At 51.2% G+C, this 17,069-nt stretch overlaps 2 protein-coding genes across 2 annotated transcripts; both read left to right on the plus strand.

Annotated features, from left to right (window-relative positions):
* Positions 1-161: 161 nt before the first annotated feature.
* Positions 162-4,833, plus strand: LOC134009510 (E3 ubiquitin-protein ligase TRIM21-like). Its single transcript, XM_062449001.1, has 6 exons — positions 162-1,551; positions 1,807-1,902; positions 2,112-2,345; positions 3,302-3,449; positions 3,539-3,565; positions 4,021-4,833. Exons 1-6 carry the CDS (start codon positions 979-981, stop codon positions 4,605-4,607), a joined length of 1,665 nt encoding a protein of 554 aa, XP_062304985.1. The 5' UTR covers positions 162-978; the 3' UTR covers positions 4,608-4,833.
* Positions 4,834-5,505: 672 nt separating this feature from the next.
* rpgrip1 (RPGR interacting protein 1) lies at positions 5,506-16,979 on the plus strand. The gene is made up of 27 exons (XM_062449369.1): positions 5,506-5,659; positions 5,902-6,104; positions 6,294-6,341; positions 6,845-6,962; positions 7,289-7,491; positions 7,754-7,952; positions 8,717-8,822; positions 9,203-9,226; positions 9,384-9,530; positions 9,781-9,854; positions 10,029-10,249; positions 10,501-10,607; positions 10,770-10,820; positions 11,088-11,267; positions 11,801-11,918; positions 12,011-12,520; positions 12,733-12,899; positions 13,129-13,480; positions 13,745-13,980; positions 14,063-14,122; positions 14,216-14,626; positions 14,813-14,864; positions 15,035-15,135; positions 15,235-15,424; positions 15,690-15,774; positions 16,146-16,270; positions 16,582-16,979. The coding sequence occupies exons 2-27, from the start codon at positions 6,011-6,013 to the stop codon at positions 16,815-16,817; spliced, it is 4,215 nt and encodes a 1,404-aa protein (XP_062305353.1). The 5' UTR covers positions 5,506-5,659; positions 5,902-6,010; the 3' UTR covers positions 16,818-16,979.
* The last annotated feature ends 90 nt before the right edge of the window (positions 16,980-17,069 follow it).

Below are 17,069 nucleotides of genomic sequence, written 5' to 3' on the forward strand. Positions count from 1 at the left end.
TTTTCATTTAAATCAAAGACAAATTTCACACTGGAGCACAAACAAAATCAGATTGCTTTCCAACCAACGTCAGTTATTGAGTGAAGAAGCAACTATTACCTGAACTTCAAGATGGCGGCACTCTGGGAGGTGAGACAAGGAGACGAGCAGCCCAGGTAGCTGAGGTGCTGGAAGGGTTAAACGATAGAGGAGACCAGAAAGGGGAGGGGCTTAGGCTGATGATTGACAGCAGCACCTGCCCTCCCCCTTTCCTCACATGTCAACTTCCTGTTGGTCGAGGTAGGTCACAGCTTGTGGGTACAGTCCAGTGGTACCACCATCATGTTGTAGATCATCACACATTGGTGAAGAGGAGGAAGTGAACTTAATAGAGACTGTTCTGTTGTTTCTCTACTTCAGTGTGTCCTTTAACTCGGGTCATGTGGGTTTGGTAGTGTGGAGTTTGTAACGAGCGATTGGTTGGACTTTGATCGTTTTTTCCCCACAGGCAGCTGATAAGAGCTCACAGTGCTGTTGTTAGATGCTGCAGGTTGTACTGAAACTAGACGCAGCAAGAAAGTATGTGGAGGGACAGCTTTTACTTAGATCCTAAAGTCTGGGGCCTCACCAGATAGAGCGTGTATCGCTCAGGCCGAAACGCAAGGTCCCAGGTTCGATTCCGGCCCGGGCCATTGTCCTGTATGTCTATCCTCTCTCTCTCTCCCTGCTTTCCTGTCTCTACCCAACTGTCTCTAACCATGTATAAACAGCTGAAGATGTTGTGTTTTTGTGTTTTTATATGTTTCATTTAAACATTTCATGTATTCCGCCATCCTTGCAGTTGACAAGATTGTGTATGTTCAAAATAACCATATTCAAAAGGAACATTCTTAAAGTTCAGTTCGGATCAAAATAACCCGCCTGACTGTTATTTAACTTTTCACGCTAATTTCCTTTCTCCATTCATGACAGATAGACCTGTATCATTCTCCTCCAGTCATGGCTTCCACCATCCACTTCCTGTCTGAAGAGCAGTTCCTCTGCTCCCTGTGCAAGGAGGTCTTCACCGACCCCGTGTCCATCCCCTGCGGCCACAGCTTCTGCCTGCCCTGCATCACAGAGCGCTGGCTGAGCCTTCAGACCTGCAGCTGCCCCAGGTGCAACACCATGTTCACTGGTCACCCGGACCCCCGTCAGAACTCCTTCGCCCGGGAGATGTCTGAGGAGATCCGGGAGAGGAGGCGGAACGGAGGTGTGGCCGTCCTCAGACCGGGCGAGGTGGCGTGTGACGTCTGCACCGGGAGCAAGCTCCGAGCCCTGAAGTCCTGCCTGGTGTGTCTGACCTCCTACTGTGAGACCCACCTGGAGCCTCACCAGAGAGTGGCCGGTCTGAAGATCCACCAGCTGGTCGACCCTGTGGAGAACCTGGAGGACAGGATGTGTAGGAAGCACCAGAGGCTCCTGGAGATGTTCTGCAGGAGTGACCAGACGTGTGTGTGTGTGCTGTGTGCGGAGACGGACCACCGGGGGCACCACACCGTCCCGGCAGAGCGAGAGAGCGCAGAGAAGAAGGTGAGATGTTTACGCCGAAATTACTTTTAGCCCGAAGGCCACGTGCAAATAGCACACGTAGAATGTACTGCAGGAGGTCAAGGGTCAGAAGCAAGGAGTTCTAAGAGGATTTTGGTTGTTCAACGTTCTTCTCCCTCTCTTTCTTCGTTTATCTTTTCTTCTTTCCTGTCATTTCCCTTCCTCCGCCTCTTCCTCGCCTCTTTTCTTAAAATGTACTCCGACAGCCAGTGATTTAGTTGTGCTTCTGATTCCAAGGCTCAGATGGACAGGGCTGAGGTGGAGGTGCTGCAGATGATCCAGACCAGACTGAAGAAGATGGAGGAGATCCAACACTCAGTGGAGCTCAGCAGGGTGAGTTCACCAAACATCTGGTTTCATTCGAGATCACGAAGCTACAGGACAAACTCCGCGACGCCGTCTCTCACTGCCGTCTCTCACTGCCGTCTCTCACTGCCGTCTCTCACTGCCGTCTCTCACTGCCGTCTCTCACTGCCGTCTCTCACTGCCGTCTCTCACTGCCGTCTCTCACTGCCGTCTCTCACTGCCGTCTCCCCCGTCAGACAAACTCAAGGAAGGCGATTGAGGAGAGCGCGGAGCTCTTCGGTGCTCTGATGACCGCCGTGGAGAGAAGCCTGGCCGAGCTCACCCAGGAGATGGTGGAGAAGCAGAAAGCAGCGGAGAGGAGAGCTGAACACCTCGTCAGGGATCTGGAGCAGGAGATCTCGGAGCTTCGGAGGAGGAGCTCTGAGCTGGAGCAGCTCTCACACACCAAGGACCACTTCCGCCTCCTACAGGTCAGTACTCCCCCTCCTCCTCCTACAGGTCAGTACTCCCCCTCCTCCTCCTACAGGTCAGTACTCCACCTCCTCCTCCTACAGGTCAGTACTCCACCTCCTCCTCCTACAGGTCAGTACTCCATCTCCTCCTCCTACAGGTCAGTACACCTCCTCCTCCTACAGGTCAGTACTCCCCCTCCACCTCTTCCTCCTACAGGTCAGTACTCCCCCTCCACCTCCTCCTCCTACAGGTCAGTACTCCACCTCCTCCTCCTACAGGTCAGTACTCCACCTCTTCCTCCTACAGGTCAGTACTCCACCTCCTCCTCCTACAGGTCAGTACTCCCCCTCCACCTCTTCCTCCTACAGGTCAGTACTCCACCTCCTCCTCCTACAGGTCAGTACTCCACCTCCTCCTCCTACAGGTCAGTACTCCCCCTCCACCTCCTCCTCCTACAGGTCAGTACTCCCCCTCCTCCTCCTACAGGTCAGTACTCCCCCTCCTCCTCCTGCAGGTCAGTACTCCACCTCCTCCTCCTGCAGGTCAGTACTCCACCTCCTCCTCCTACAGGTCAGTACTCCCCCTCCTCCTCCTGCAGGTCAGTACTCCACCTCCTCCTCCTGCAGGTCAGTACTCCACCTCCTCCTCCTACAGGTCAGTACTCCCCCTCCTCCTCCTGCAGGTCAGTACTCCACCTCCTCCTCCTGCAGGTCAGTACTCCACCTCCTCCTCCTACAGGTCAGTACTCCACCTCCTCCTCCTACAGGTCAGTACTCCCCCTCCACCTCCTCCTCCTGCAGGTCAGTACTCCACCTCCTCCTCCTGCAGGTCAGTACTCCCCCATCACCTCCTCCTGCAGGTCAGTACTCCCCCTCCACCTCCTCCTGCAGGTGCAGTGTTTAAGACCACACCATGTTTGGAAAGACACATCTTTATCATACTGCTGTTTCTCTGTCTCTGTTACCCCTGTTAGAGGTTCCCCTCCCTCGCCCGCCCCCCTCCCACCAAGGACTGGTCTGACCTCACCGTCCACTCCCACCAGTGTGTGGGGACGGTGAGGTCCAAAGTGTCCCAATTAGAGGGGACGTTAAAGGCAGCCCAGACCAAACTGGCCAGAAAAGGTCAGAATCGTCTCACAGGATCAAATCGCTAATGCTAATGATGACTAATAGAGGCTCAGTTTGATTGTTGTGTTTTGGTTCTTTGACAGAGCACGAGATAGTCCAGCAGTATGCAGGTATGATGTTCACAGCTGCTGTAACGCAAAGCAGCTGACAATCACAATCTCCTATTCTGTTTATCCTTTATATAATTTGAATTACTATTTTTGTAGTTTTTTATTATTGGCTTATTATTATCATTTTTTCAATCTTTATAATTTTATCCACATTTTTATTGTTTTGCTGTAACGCAAAGCAGCTGACAATCACAGTCTCCTATTCTCCTTTATATAATTTGTATTACTATTATTGTTGTTTTTTATCACTGGCTTATTATTATTTTTTAATTACATCTTTATAATTTTATCTCTATCATCATTTCTATTGTTGTAATCATTCATATAATTTAGTGTGCTTCCTCTCAGCAAGGCACACTGTTATGTACATATATACATGTATGTTTATAATCATTATAATTTTTGATGTTTATAGTTTTAGTTATTTGAACTTAACCCAGGCTTCGTCTCTCCAGTGGACGTGAGTCTGGACCCGCGCACAGCCAACCCGTGGCTGGTCGTGTCCAGGGACAGGAAGAGGGTCTGGGACGGAGACAGAGAGCAGGAGAACCTTACGGAAGGCCCCCGGCGCTTCGACACGGCGCCCTGCGTCCTCGCCATGCACGGGTTCACCTCCGGGAGGCGCTACTGGGAGGTCGAGGTCAGCGACAAGACGGCCTGGGATCTGGGCGTGGCTAGAGAGTCCGTCAACAGGAAGGGCGTGGTCACCCTCAGCCCCGAGGATGGCTATTGGACAATCTGCCTGAGGAAGGGGAGTGATTACAGGGCGTGCGATTGGCAGTCGCTCCTCCTGCCAATCAGAGAGAAGCCCTGGATCGTGGGCGTGCTATTGGACTACGAGGAAGGGGTGGTGTCTTTTTACGATGCAGGAAAGGCTTCGCATATCTACTCTTTCATTGGCTGCTCCTTCACTGGGAGGGTGTTTCCTCTCTTCAACCCTGACATAAGTGACAGCGGGGACAACAAATCAGCTCTCTTTATTCGTCCCGTCGCCCCCGGCGTCGCAGACAGGGGCGGGACTTTTGATAGTGTCACAATTTGAAACTTATTTTTTTTATGCGGACGGAAATACATCATTGTTTGGTTGATGAAAGGAAAATAACACACCTATGACACCAACTCCTTCAGGACCAACAACAGATTCACTTATTAAATGAATCATCAGTAACATTTGCAGTAGATGCTTAGTGATTATTCTGAAACATTATGACCTGGAATTGCAAGTGTAGCTTGCTGTAATGTAGTTTCTTAATACATAAATAAACAAACACATACTCAATATACTACCCTGTCAACAAATTGGGACTTTTATTCGGTGAGACTTTGTCTCCTCATATCCCTCCTGTATCCTCTCTCCTTACACCCTGTGTAAGGAGAGACCTTAACCTAGTGACCTAATCTCCTCCCCTCAATTTCTCCTGCTCTGCCCTACCTTTCCATCTCTCTCTCTCTCTCTCTCTCTTTCTCCATCTCTCTCTCCATCTCTCTCTCTCTTTCTCTTCCTTGTCTTGTGTTCACCTAGTTTGTGTTTAGATTGTCCTTTAGTCTGACCCAGGGTCAGTGCTACCTTCCAGAGTTACAACCTCCACCATTACTAGAGAAGCCTCAGAACTGACCCAGGATCAGTCTCCACCTGTTTCCTGGCACGTTCGCTTAGTTGAGGTAATCAGATTAGGACACGGATCAGATTAACATGGGACCAGATGGAGCATTGAGACACAGGCGCTCTGTCTGAGGCTAGGCAGAGAAACACACACACACACACACACACACACACACAGGGAAGGATCAGAAGAGATTAAACCTGACAGGACTGCAACATTGCGCTGAGACACACAGAGAAGACAGACCACACAGAACACAGAACAGAGAACACAGAACAGAGAACACAGAACAGAGAACACAGAACACAGAACAGAGAACACAGAACAGAGAACAGAGAACAGAGAACACAGAACAGAGAACACAGAACAGAGAACACAGAACAGGTTACAGGCTGTAACAAGACAACAATGTAACTCAATGTAACATTTTCCCAGTCATCTGTAGTGTCACTGTTCAGCTCCAGGACCTTGATGTTAAGGAACCATCATAGTGAGTACACAACTGACTGTCTTAATGGGCTTTTACTAGTGCTGGACATGCAAATGTTATCTTGGGCTAGTTAGCTCTGGCTAGTTAGCTCTGGCTAGTTAGCTTTGCCTAGTTCGCAGCGTTATTGTTTGAAGGAATATTATAACAAGAAAATAACGATAATTTTTACTTATCAAATGAGGCTGTTTGTCTGCTTCTCATACTATAACATTTCAGTCTCTTTCGCCATGACAAACTCGCAGACATGACATGTGTGAAGTCAGCCGGTTATGACATCACTTCCGGCGATGACATCACTTACGGAGCCCTTGAGAGCTAGCTGCTGATTGGTGCATCCAACAAGACAGAGCGATGTCATTGGCTGTGGATGAGACTGCTGGAGATCTCCCAGTCAGGGATGTGGGACTGGTGAGGGGAGGGCTGATGCCAGCGATGACAGGTGTGTGTGTGTGTGTGTATGTATGTGTGTGTGTGTGTATGTGTGTGTGTGTGTGTGTGTATGTATATATGCGTGTGTGTGTATGTATATATGTGTGTGTGTGTGTGTGTGTATGTATGTATGTGTGTGTGTATATGTGTGTGTGTGTGTGTGTATGTATGTGTGTGTTTTACTCTCTTCTTCGTGTCTCTCCAGTTCGAGACACAAAGTCATGGAAGAAGCCGCAGGTTCTGAAGATAAAAGGTACGAAGAAACTTCTGGTCTGGTCTGGTCCTGGTCTGGTCCTGGTCTGGTCCTGGTCTGGTCCTGGTCTGGTCCTGGTCTGGTCCTGGTCTAGTCCTGTTCCTTGTACAGGTCCTAGTCCTGGTCTGGCCCTAGTTATGAATATCAATCATTTCTGTCCATCTTACTTTGTATAATTACTTATCTGTGTGTGTGTATCTGTGTGTGTGTATCTGTGTGTGTATCCGTGCGTGTGTGTGTGTATCTGTCTGTGTGTGTGTATCTGTCTGTGTGTATCCATGTGTCTGTGTGTGTGTGTGTATCTGTCTGTGTGTATCCATGTGTCTGTGTGTGTGTATCTGTCTGTGTGTGTGTATCTGTCTGTGTGTGTGTATCTGTCTGTGTGTATCCATGTGTCTGTGTGTGTGTGTGTATCTGTCTGTGTGTATCCATGTGTCTGTGTGTGTGTGTGTATCTGTCTGTGTGTATCCATGTGTCTGTGTGTGTGTGTGTATCTGTGTCAGACCGTCAGAGAGTGTTCCGGGTTCCCCGGGAGCAGCTGGAGGACCAGTGTCTTCACCTGCAGGAGGAGAATACCCTGCTGAGACAACACACACACACACAGGAGCAGAGGCTACGAAGGTACACACACACACACACACAGGACCAGAGGCTAAGCAGGTACACACACACACACACACACAGGACCAGAGGCTTTGCAGGTACACACACACACACACAGCAGGTACACACACACACACACAGGACCAGAGGCTTTGCAGGTACACACACACACACACAGCAGGTACACACACACACACACAGGACCAGAGGCGTTGCAGGTACACACACACACACACAGCAGGTACACACACACACAGGACCAGAGGCTTTGCAGGTACACACACACACACACAGCAGGTACACACACACACACACACACTAACTTCTCCTCCTTCCTCCCCCAGGATGTCCACCAAGCTGATGCGCGTGCGTCAGGGCCGCCCGGCAGGACTGAGAGAGGGAGACCTGGAGGAGACCATCCTGGAGCTGGAGGCTCGGGTCGCTACCCTGGAGAGCCAGAAGGGGGCGCTGCAGAACAAGCTCAGCCTGGCCCGGCAGCATATCCTGGACCTGGGGGGACGCACGCACTACAGGCTGCTCTGCAGAGGTTGTTTGCTCCGGAAAACCATGTTAGCGTGTGGGCCAATAGCGATGTAAATCAAGTTCACCCTAAACGTTATATCGTCGCCTGTGTAATATGCTGATGTGTTTGTTTCAAAGCAACATACAGACAGGGATTTGAACCTGCGATCTCTAGATCTGCTGTCAGATGCTCTAACCACCAAGCTATACCCAGACAGCATTAACACTAAAAACACACACATTTGAGGATCAAGAGTATCAAAAGGGCTGTTTGTTTCCCACCTCAGGGCGGGGCCTGGATGGGGAGGGTGGAGTCAGGCGTGCGGCCCAGACGGCCCCTCCCCGCTGCGGGGGAGCTGGTCAGGAGGAGGGGCAGCAGAGGAGGGTGTTGGAGCTGGAGCAGCTGGCTCTCTCTCTCAGGGAGAAGGAGAGAGAGGTAGAGGGAACCGTCAGGGAGATGAGGAGGGAGCAGGCCGAAGGGCACAGGTGGGCACACACACACACACTCAGAGCACACACACGCACACACACACACACACACACACACTCAGAGCACGCACACACACTCACTTAGAGCACACACACACACTCAGAGCACACACACACACACTCAGAGCACGCACACACACACACTCACTTAGACACCCACGCACACACTCAGAGCACACACACACACTCACTTAGACACACACGCACACACTCAGAGCACACACACGCACACACACACACTCAGAGCACGCACACACACTCACTTAGAGCACACACACACACTCAGAGCACACACACACACACTCAGAGCACGCACACACACACACTCACTTAGACACCCACGCACACACTCAGAGCACACACACACACTCACTTAGACACACACGCACACACTCAGAGCACACACACACACACACACACTTAGACACACACACACTCAGAGCACACACACACACTCACTTAGACACACACACACACACTCACTTAGACACACACACACACACTCACTTAGACACACACGCACACACTCAGAGCACACACACACACACTTAGACACACACACACACACTCAGAGCACACACACACACTCACTTAGACACACACACACACACTCAGAGCACATACACACAGACATACACTCACATACAAACATATGCTCACACACACAGAGACACACACTGACACGCACGCACACACACCGTTCCACCCAGCTCCATCATCATGGTAACGTGTCAGTGACCCTGGGACTCTTCCTGTCCCAGACTGACCATCAGGGACAACGTGGAGGTGATCCGCCTGCAGAAGCAGCTGAGCGACCGGAGCACAGCCCTGAGGCTGACCCAGGAGAAGTTCAACCACCTGCAGGAGGTCAGGCCGACATCTGGCTTCACCTCCTTTCACCCACGTCACATGGGATAACCCTAACCCCTAACCCTGCTTCATGCTGATACTAACTCACTCTCCCATCTCTCTATATCTCTCTCTGTGTAACTCTCCCCCCGTCTCTCTCTCTCTCTCTCTCTGTGTAACTCTCCCCCCCGTCTCTCTCTCTCTCTCTCTCTCTCTCTCTCTCTCTCTGTGTAACTCTCCCCCCCGTCTCTCTCTCTCTCTCTCTCTCTCTCTCTCTCTCTCTCTCTCTCTCTCTCTCTCTCTCTCTGTGTAACTCTCCCCCCCGTCTCTCTCTCTCTCTCTCTCTCTCTCTCTCTCTCTCTCTCTCTCTCTCTCTCTCTCTCTCTCTCTCTCTGCAGGCATATGAGGCTCAACTGGAGCAGGTGAGAGACGCCACCAAATAAAAAGATTGTCCCAAATCAATACATCTTTAACTACAACCCCCAGCCGTCATGTCATGTATTCGCTCAGCAGGCGGGGAATTGAACTTCTTAAAACCCGTAGTAAACCCCAGAGCTGAAGCCTGTGTGTCCTCCCCAGAGCCAGCAGTCCCTGAAGGAGAGCCAGGCGGCCCTGCTGGAGAGAGTGGAGGAGCTGAGCCTGCAGCTGAAACAGCAGAGGCAGAGGGCGCTCGCACTGGAGGGCCAGCTCAGTGCTGCCACCCTCTCACTGCAAGGCCTGGAGGAGGTACTGCAGGCTGTCTGTCCCCTCCTGACCGGGCCCAAACGTTTGTGACAGTTGATACTTTGATGTGGGCTGCTAGACAGGGAGTCAAACTATTTTCGGACTCACCGGCTGACCAATGGTGTTTGTGTCGCTGTAATGATCTGACAATGATCTGGTTTCAGGCGTTCTTGTGATCGTATTCCTGTTTCTTTTTACTTCCTGTTTCCTGTGTTCCCGTGTACACACTTCCTGTTTCCTTCCTCCTCCGTAGTTCCAGGAGAGAGTGTCAGATCTGGAGGGAGAGCGACGCCTGCTGAAGGAGAGCTATGACACGCTGCTGGAGAGGTGGGGAGTCTAAACACACACAGAGGTTGTGTCTGCTGCGTAGAACTTAATGACCTTCTAGCTCCCACTGTCTACCTCCTCTTCTTTCATTCTTTCATTCTGTCTTTCTTTCAATGTCCCTGTCTCTTTGTCTTTCTCCATCTCTTTCTCTCGATCTGTCTCTCTCCTCCACAGCACCTTGTCAGCCCAGAGCCACCACGGGGAGAAGGAGGACAAGGAGAAGAATCTGGAAAAAGAGAGGGAGCGAGAGAAGGAGGAGATCTGGAGGATGGACATCAGGAGACTGGAGGAGATTCTACATGTGGAGAGAGAGGAGAGAGGGAGGCTGGAGGAGGAGAAAGAGATGATGAGGCTGGAGAAAGAGAGGACAGTGGAACAGATTGAGAGAGAAAAAGGTACGAAAAACACAATCGCTTTTCTCAGAATTTGCTCGAATTTTTTTTGTCACTGAAATGTGGTTGCTTTGAGATGTGGCTTGTAAATGCAGATTGTTTCTTGACTGACCACCGAAAAACAGTTAGAACTGTGTCCGCCTGATCGTGGATCATCGTCTATTTATGCTGTTTGTACTTAGTTTTATTTTGGCAAAAGCATTTTATAAAAATGTGAACGTCTGCATCATCATCATTACGTTCTGTTTACCCAGAAGCCACTGCGTTAACGAGGGCCAATCATGAGCATCTGGAACAGGAAGTGTTCCACCTCAGAGGCCAGGTCACATCATTGCAAGACAGGCTGGACTCGGTCACAAAGGTCAGAGGTCACTCACATCGTACTTATGTATAAAGAGTTTGGTGAAGAGGTTTGTTGTTGTCGTGTCATCATCCATTTCTATGTGTCTCTCTTTCTCTCTTCCTTTCAATCTCTCTTTCTCTCTCTTCCTGTCTTCTCTCTCTCTCTCTCTCTCTCTCTCAGGAGTTTGACATGAGTGTGGAGGACCTCAGTGAAACCCTTCTGCAGATCAAGGTTGATAAAATGTCATTCATATTTATAATTTTTTGTATTTGTATTTTTATCTTACAATAAAGATGAGAAGACGTAGTCTAGCCACTATATCTTACTACACTATGTGTAGTAAGATAAAATAGAGAGGATAGTATTGATTTTATATCGAAAAACTAACCCCAACCCTTTTTTCGAAAGGTTGAAAAATTATTTTGAGGAAAAAAATATAATTTTGGGAGTCTTTGAAAAAAAGTAGTAAAAAAAGGTTTTAACGGTGTCTCTCTCCAGACATTCAGACTCCAGCAGGAGGGCCGTGAGGGCCTGCGTCTCCTGCTGCATGATGGGAAGGGGGCGGAGCTGTCCGGAGGGCTGGCGGAGGCACGAGCGTCTCACGCAGAGACGGTTCTGGAGCTGCAGAAGAGCAGGAACATGCTGCTGCTGCAACACCGCATCAACACCGACCTGCAGGTACACACACACACACACACCATGCAGACACACACACACACAGGCACACACACACACCATGCAGACACACACACACACAGGCACACACACACCATGCAGACACACACACACACAGGCACACACACACCATGCAGACACACACACAGGCACACACACACCATGCAGACACACACACACACAGGCACACACACACCATGCAGACACACACACACACAGGCACACACACACCATGCAGACACACACACACACAGGCACACACACACCATGCAGACACACACACACACACACACAGGCACACACACACACACCATGCAGACACACACACACACAGACACACACACACACACGCTGCTGCTGCAACACCGCATTAACACCGACCTGCAGGTGGGACACACACACACGTAAACACACACACGCAGGCTCACACACACAGACACACACATGCAGACACACAGACACACACTGACACACACACCCGAGCACATATGCACAAGTTGAGACTCGCCCCATCTCCTGTGCCGTCGGTGCGCTAGGCCGAGATGAAGACCATGATGGAGAGATCAGAGAGAGAGAGGGAGGAGATCAGAAGGAGGGTTGAAGAGAAAGACAAGCTTCTGGGACGAAGAGCCCTGCAGATCAACACCTTGCAAGGTAACGTTCAGAGTGGACAACAGATTCATACAGGAAGTGCAGCAGATAATCAACTGTTTAACAAACACATCTTCTCTCTTTTCTCTCTGCAGCCCAGCTGAAAGAGTTGGCATACAGCCCAAGGAACTACAACCGGACCATACCACTACAGTACACCTGGCCGGGGGGGGACCAGGAAGTGGTGCAGCCCATTGAGGACGACACCACGTTCTCTCAGCTGAGGGCGGGGGAGTCTGTGTTGGAGATCCACCTCCGGGGGGTGACCTTCACCCCTGGGGGGTTACGGACCATGGGGGGAGCCCGGGAGGGGTCGGAAGGGGTCAAGGAGGTCGTGACCTTCTGCACCTACGCCCTCCTGGATTTCGAGATGCACTCCACCCCTCTGGTGACGGGGACCCAGCCCGACTACGGGTTCACGTCCCGCTACCCGCTCTCCCCCCGGGACCTGGACCGGCTGGGGGGGCAGGGCGGAGGGGTGAGGGTGGAGGTGCATCAGGCCCTCGGGGGCGTTCGTTTCGTGACCCGGGGGAGGGCGCAGGTGCCCCTGGGTGGGGCGGGGGAGAGGAGAGGGGAACGGGTGAACGGACGGGTCAAGGTCACAGGTGAGAAGGTGAAGGATGTGGTCACACTGGGTTCATGTATTCCAGTTTTTCAATAGATTTTTTGTTTTTTCGTTCACGTAAGTAGAATGCTTATCCACCTTCATCCCCTCCCTCCCTCCCTTCCTTCCTTCCTTCCTTCCCTCCCTCCCTCCCCTCCCCTGCCCTCCCTCATCCCCTCTCCCTCCCTCCCTCATCCCCTCCTCCTCCCTCAGGCTCGGAGGGTGAGGTCATCGGGGTTCTGGACTTCTGGGTGCGTCTTTTCCCCCCGGCTGAGCCAATGGACACGCTGCTGGAGAGAGGAGCTGATAGGCTGATGGACAGGCGGGCCCAGAGAAGCCCCGCCCAGCGCTCCCTTGGGTGGCCTGCCAGCACACACGAGGTGAGAGTCACAAACCCATCTCATACAGACGGGTATATCAAGAGGTCGCAGGATCAAATCCCCCCTGTACTTTGCTCTGCTACATGAATTGGTTTTAATGCCATTGAATGATTACATACTGCTCAGCTGTCTGGCTCACTGAGACAGAAGAACTTCCACAAGTAAACTTGTTTGCATGTCTTTGCATCTTATTTAAACTCAAACTCATAAACCACCATCTTCCACGCAGAGGGAAATGTTTGACTACGGTGGCGGGATACCCAACGAACTGGAGGTGGTGCTGGAGCGCTGCGTGGGCCTCAGCGCTCGCTGGCCGGGACTACTTCCGGACTCCTACCTCATGTACCGGCTGTACGACCTGCCTGCTCACGCCTCTCTGCCGGTGCCGTGCTGCGCTGACCCGCTGTTTAACGACGCGGTGAGCTACCCGTTAGCGGTGACGGCCGACGTCCTGGAATACCTCCGGACGGGGAGCCTTTGGGTTTACCTGTTCGACGACAGGGACGAGCAGGCGCCGCCCGCGTACCTGGCCAAGACGCCCGTGCCGCTGCGCTCGCTGGCGAACGGGAAGCAGATTAGAGGTGAGATGAGGAGGAGGAGGGAGAGGAGGAGGGGGAGGAGGAGGAGGGGAGGAGGACGGGGAGGTGGAGGTGGAGGAGGAGGAGGGGAGGGGGAGGAGGGGGAGGAGGGGGAGGGGGGGGAGGGAGGAGGAGGAGGAGGGAGAGGGGGGGGAGGATGAATGCTTTATCGTTCAGTCACTGTCCATCCCACCATTCAGAGAAGCTGTACCATCTCAACCCCTGATCTGGTCCTCAGGTAACAGATGCTGTGTTCCTTCCTGTCAGGTGACTATGTTCTGAGGGACGCGGGGGGCGGTCCTAGGGGCCTCGTCCTCGTCTCCCTACGATGGAGGTACCCCTTCCAGCCACCAGAGGGAGCACAAGGACCCAGGGAGACAGACCGAGCGGAGAGAGAGACGGAACGAGGGGAGAGGGAGAGTGAAGGAGGGGAGGGGGGGGTGGAGAGGAGGAGAGCGAGAGCTGAGGAACCCCAGAGGCCTATCGCCAGGCCGAGGGTGAAGGTGATGTTCGTGGACGTGTGATATCTTCTGGTGTCAAGCTCTTTTATGTTGCATCTCATTTATTCCTTCTTTTTTTTCTCAGACAAAGACAGAAGAGGCAAGGGTGGACAAACCTGTTACTTTAAAATTGGCCCATGTTCAGGTGAACAAATGCGTTCTCGAGATTCAACTGTCGAGATTCAATTCTTGTCTTTCTGTGATTTTCACGTTGTTACTTCCTGTGTTTCTGCTCTAGCCCAAGCCTCCACCAATCAAGCTGCACCGACCCCAAGACATCCAATCAGAACGCGCCACTCCCGTGTCATCACCAGAGCCCAGCGGAGCCACGCCTCTCCAGTCACCCGCACGGAAGAGGGCCACGCCCCTGAGGTCACCTGACCCTCCCCATGCCACACCCCTTCTGATCCTGCATACCAGTCAAGCCACACCCTCTCGCTCACCAACCAGGAAGGAACAGAGACAGGCCACGCCCTCTCGCTCTCCAACCAGGAAGGAACAGAGACAGGCCACGGCCTCTCGCTCTCCAACCAGGAAGGAACAGAGACAGGCCACGCCCTCTCGCTCACCAACCAGGAAGCAGGCCACATCTCGCCCTGGCTCGGCCCGGTCAGCCAGAAGCTCCGTCAGCGACGACAGGACTCTCCAAGTTAGTCCAGTTAGGATGCGATCCCTGTATGGAAGAGTGGTGTGTGGTCTGGATGTAGCTTGAATCAGAGGCCATGATACACCGTGTAACATCCCTCTGGAAGACACGCCACATCTAGCCTGTAGAGGTTTGAGGAGAGGATGGGTGGGTGAGGGAACTAAAGTTAATCTTCTCGTTCTTCCTCAGGACGTTTCTTCTCTGGAGCAGGTGTCCCGGAAAGACGAGACGAGCGAGAAAGGTGCAAAACAAAGAAAAAAGAAAAGAAAAATGGTGTAGAGTACACCACACGGTTTGAAGGGAGGATCTGGAACTGATTCGATCCGATGCGATTGACTTTTCTGTATACTTTCTTGAATATGTTCAAGCTATGTTCATCACTTTGTTTGTGTTCTCTCTTACTCCTCTAAGCGACCCACAAGGACAGCGACAACCTGGACTCGGCAGAGTCAAGAACCTCTTCTCAAAGTGATGTCATTGTCATTCCGAGACCTTCTAGACCAATCAGGAAGGTAAGAATTACCACAGATCATTTGTCTGGTACAGCTCAGTGGTTAACGCGTTTGACAGCGGATCAAGAGGTCACGGGTTCAAATCCCACATTGTTTCAGGGAGATAAGCTGAGAGTGGAGATCCTCTCCTTGAGTTTTGGCCCCACCTCCCAAGTGGCCCTGGACCAATCCGTGCAGCGCGTCTACGTGGAGTACCGCCTACTGGGCGTTCCCATGGAGACCACAGAGACGCCCATGTCCCTCCGCAAACCGACGGAGGGGGAGGAGGTTCACTACAACTTCACCAGAGGTGAGCGGGCTGGAGGGAGCTGGGCAAGGGAACACACAGGTTCATCTATGATCTCCTCATTTGTCCCCTCTCATCCCTCCTCTCTCCTCCTCTTCCATCCTTCCTGATCTCCTCTCTCTCTCATTTTACCTCTTCTCCTTTCTGCTCTCCTCCTCTCTTATCCCTCCTCTCTTCTCCTCTTCCATCCTCTCCCCTGCCCTCATCCTCTTCCATCCTTCCTGATATCCTCTCTCTCCCTCCTCTCTCTCTCTCTCCTCTCTGTCAGTCATCTATGTGGACAGCTCAGAAGCATTCCCTCTCAGACAGTACCTGTATACCATGCTGGAGGGTAGTGACCCAAACCAGGGCAGGTGAGCCCAGCTGTGTGTGCATGTGTATGTGTGTATCACTGAGGGGTGTGTGGTATTAAAGTGTGTGTTTGTGTGTGTGTCAATGAGGAGTGTGTGGTATTAACCAGACTGTGTGTGTGTCAATGAAGAGTGTGTGGTATTAACCAGACTGTGTGTGTGTGTATCACTGAGGAGTGTGTGATATTAAAGTGTGTGTTTGTGTGTGTGTATCACTGAGGAGTGTGTGATATTAAAGTGTGTGTTTGTGTGTGTGTATCACTGAGGAGTGTGTGATATTAAAGTGTGTGTTTGTGTGTGTGTCAATGAAGAGTGTGTGTCAATGAGGAGTGTGTGGTCTTACCCAGACTGTGTGTGTGTGTGTTTCCACGCAGGTTAAAGTTCACAGTGGTCAGCGAGCCGATGGATGAGCATGAGGAGTGTGTCGATGTCGGCCTCGCCTTCCTGGACTTACAGGAGCTGCTGACAGGAAATGACATCATCGAGCGCCAGATTGACAGTGAGAATCTACATTTTCCCTCAACGAAACCTTCCCCCCCAAAAAAGTCTGCGACAGAAAATAGAAACAACAGTGGTTAGCTTGAGTTTTCCTGGGAGTTTTTCATTGTCTACTTGGAGCTTATTAGGTTGGTTTAGGAGGTGCAGTTCTATGGGTGTATATGAAGACCTCGTTGACATTGCTTGTAAAATAGTACAAATAAAATTGGATTTGACCTGAAAATATATCACAAAAAACATTTTCTCTCTCTCTGTGCCTCCATTCAACCAGAATCTCACTTTCTCCCTCTCTATTTCTCTCCGTGGTTGTAGTTGTGAGTGTGGACGAGGAGAGAGAGGTAATGGGAACGTTAAAGGTTTCCGTGGAAGCAGCGAAGGTTCTGACCGGAATCTACTGGGAGTTCCACCGACAGACAACGGACGGAGACGACGAGAAGGACAAGACTGGCGGAGATAAGGAAGAGGAGGAGGAAGAGGAGGACACTTCGAAGAAAGAGGATCAGATTCGAGTGATGTCGTATGATGATGATGATAGTGATTTCTACTGAGAGATAAAGCTCTCAATATCGGTTATGCAAAATAAATCCTCACTTTGACCGTCATGATACTTTAACACTGACAATTCAAGCGAAATTCACGACCCTTGAAGCCCTTTCAAACCATCCAATGTTTTAGTAAATCAACCAGTTAATTTATAAAAACATCAATCATTAAAACCATGTGCTTGTTTTTTACTCAACAAGTAGTCTTAGTTTAACAGCTTTAAAGACTAACGTCAAAAAGGCCTCCGGTTCACGCAC

The sequence above is a fragment of the Osmerus eperlanus genome, chromosome 23 (assembly GCF_963692335.1).
Source record: "Osmerus eperlanus chromosome 23, fOsmEpe2.1, whole genome shotgun sequence".
NCBI lineage: Eukaryota > Metazoa > Chordata > Actinopteri > Osmeriformes > Osmeridae > Osmerus > Osmerus eperlanus.

Coding starts and splice junctions, on each gene's coding strand:
- LOC134009510 (XM_062449001.1), top strand. CDS start 979: ATGGCTTCCACCATCCACTTCCTGTCTGAAGAGCAGTTCCTCTGCTCC. Junction 2,346..3,301: donor ACCACTTCCGCCTCCTACAG/GTCAGTACTCCC, acceptor TACCCCTGTTAG/AGGTTCCCCTCCCTCGCCCG. Junction 3,566..4,020: donor GATAGTCCAGCAGTATGCAG/GTATGATGTTCA, acceptor TCGTCTCTCCAG/TGGACGTGAGTCTGGACCCG.
- rpgrip1 (XM_062449369.1), top strand. CDS start 6,011: ATGTCATTGGCTGTGGATGAGACTGCTGGAGATCTCCCAGTCAGGGAT. Junction 6,963..7,288: donor CAGGAGCAGAGGCTACGAAG/GTACACACACAC, acceptor TTCCTCCCCCAG/GATGTCCACCAAGCTGATGC. Junction 11,268..11,800: donor GCATCAACACCGACCTGCAG/GTACACACACAC, acceptor TCGGTGCGCTAG/GCCGAGATGAAGACCATGAT.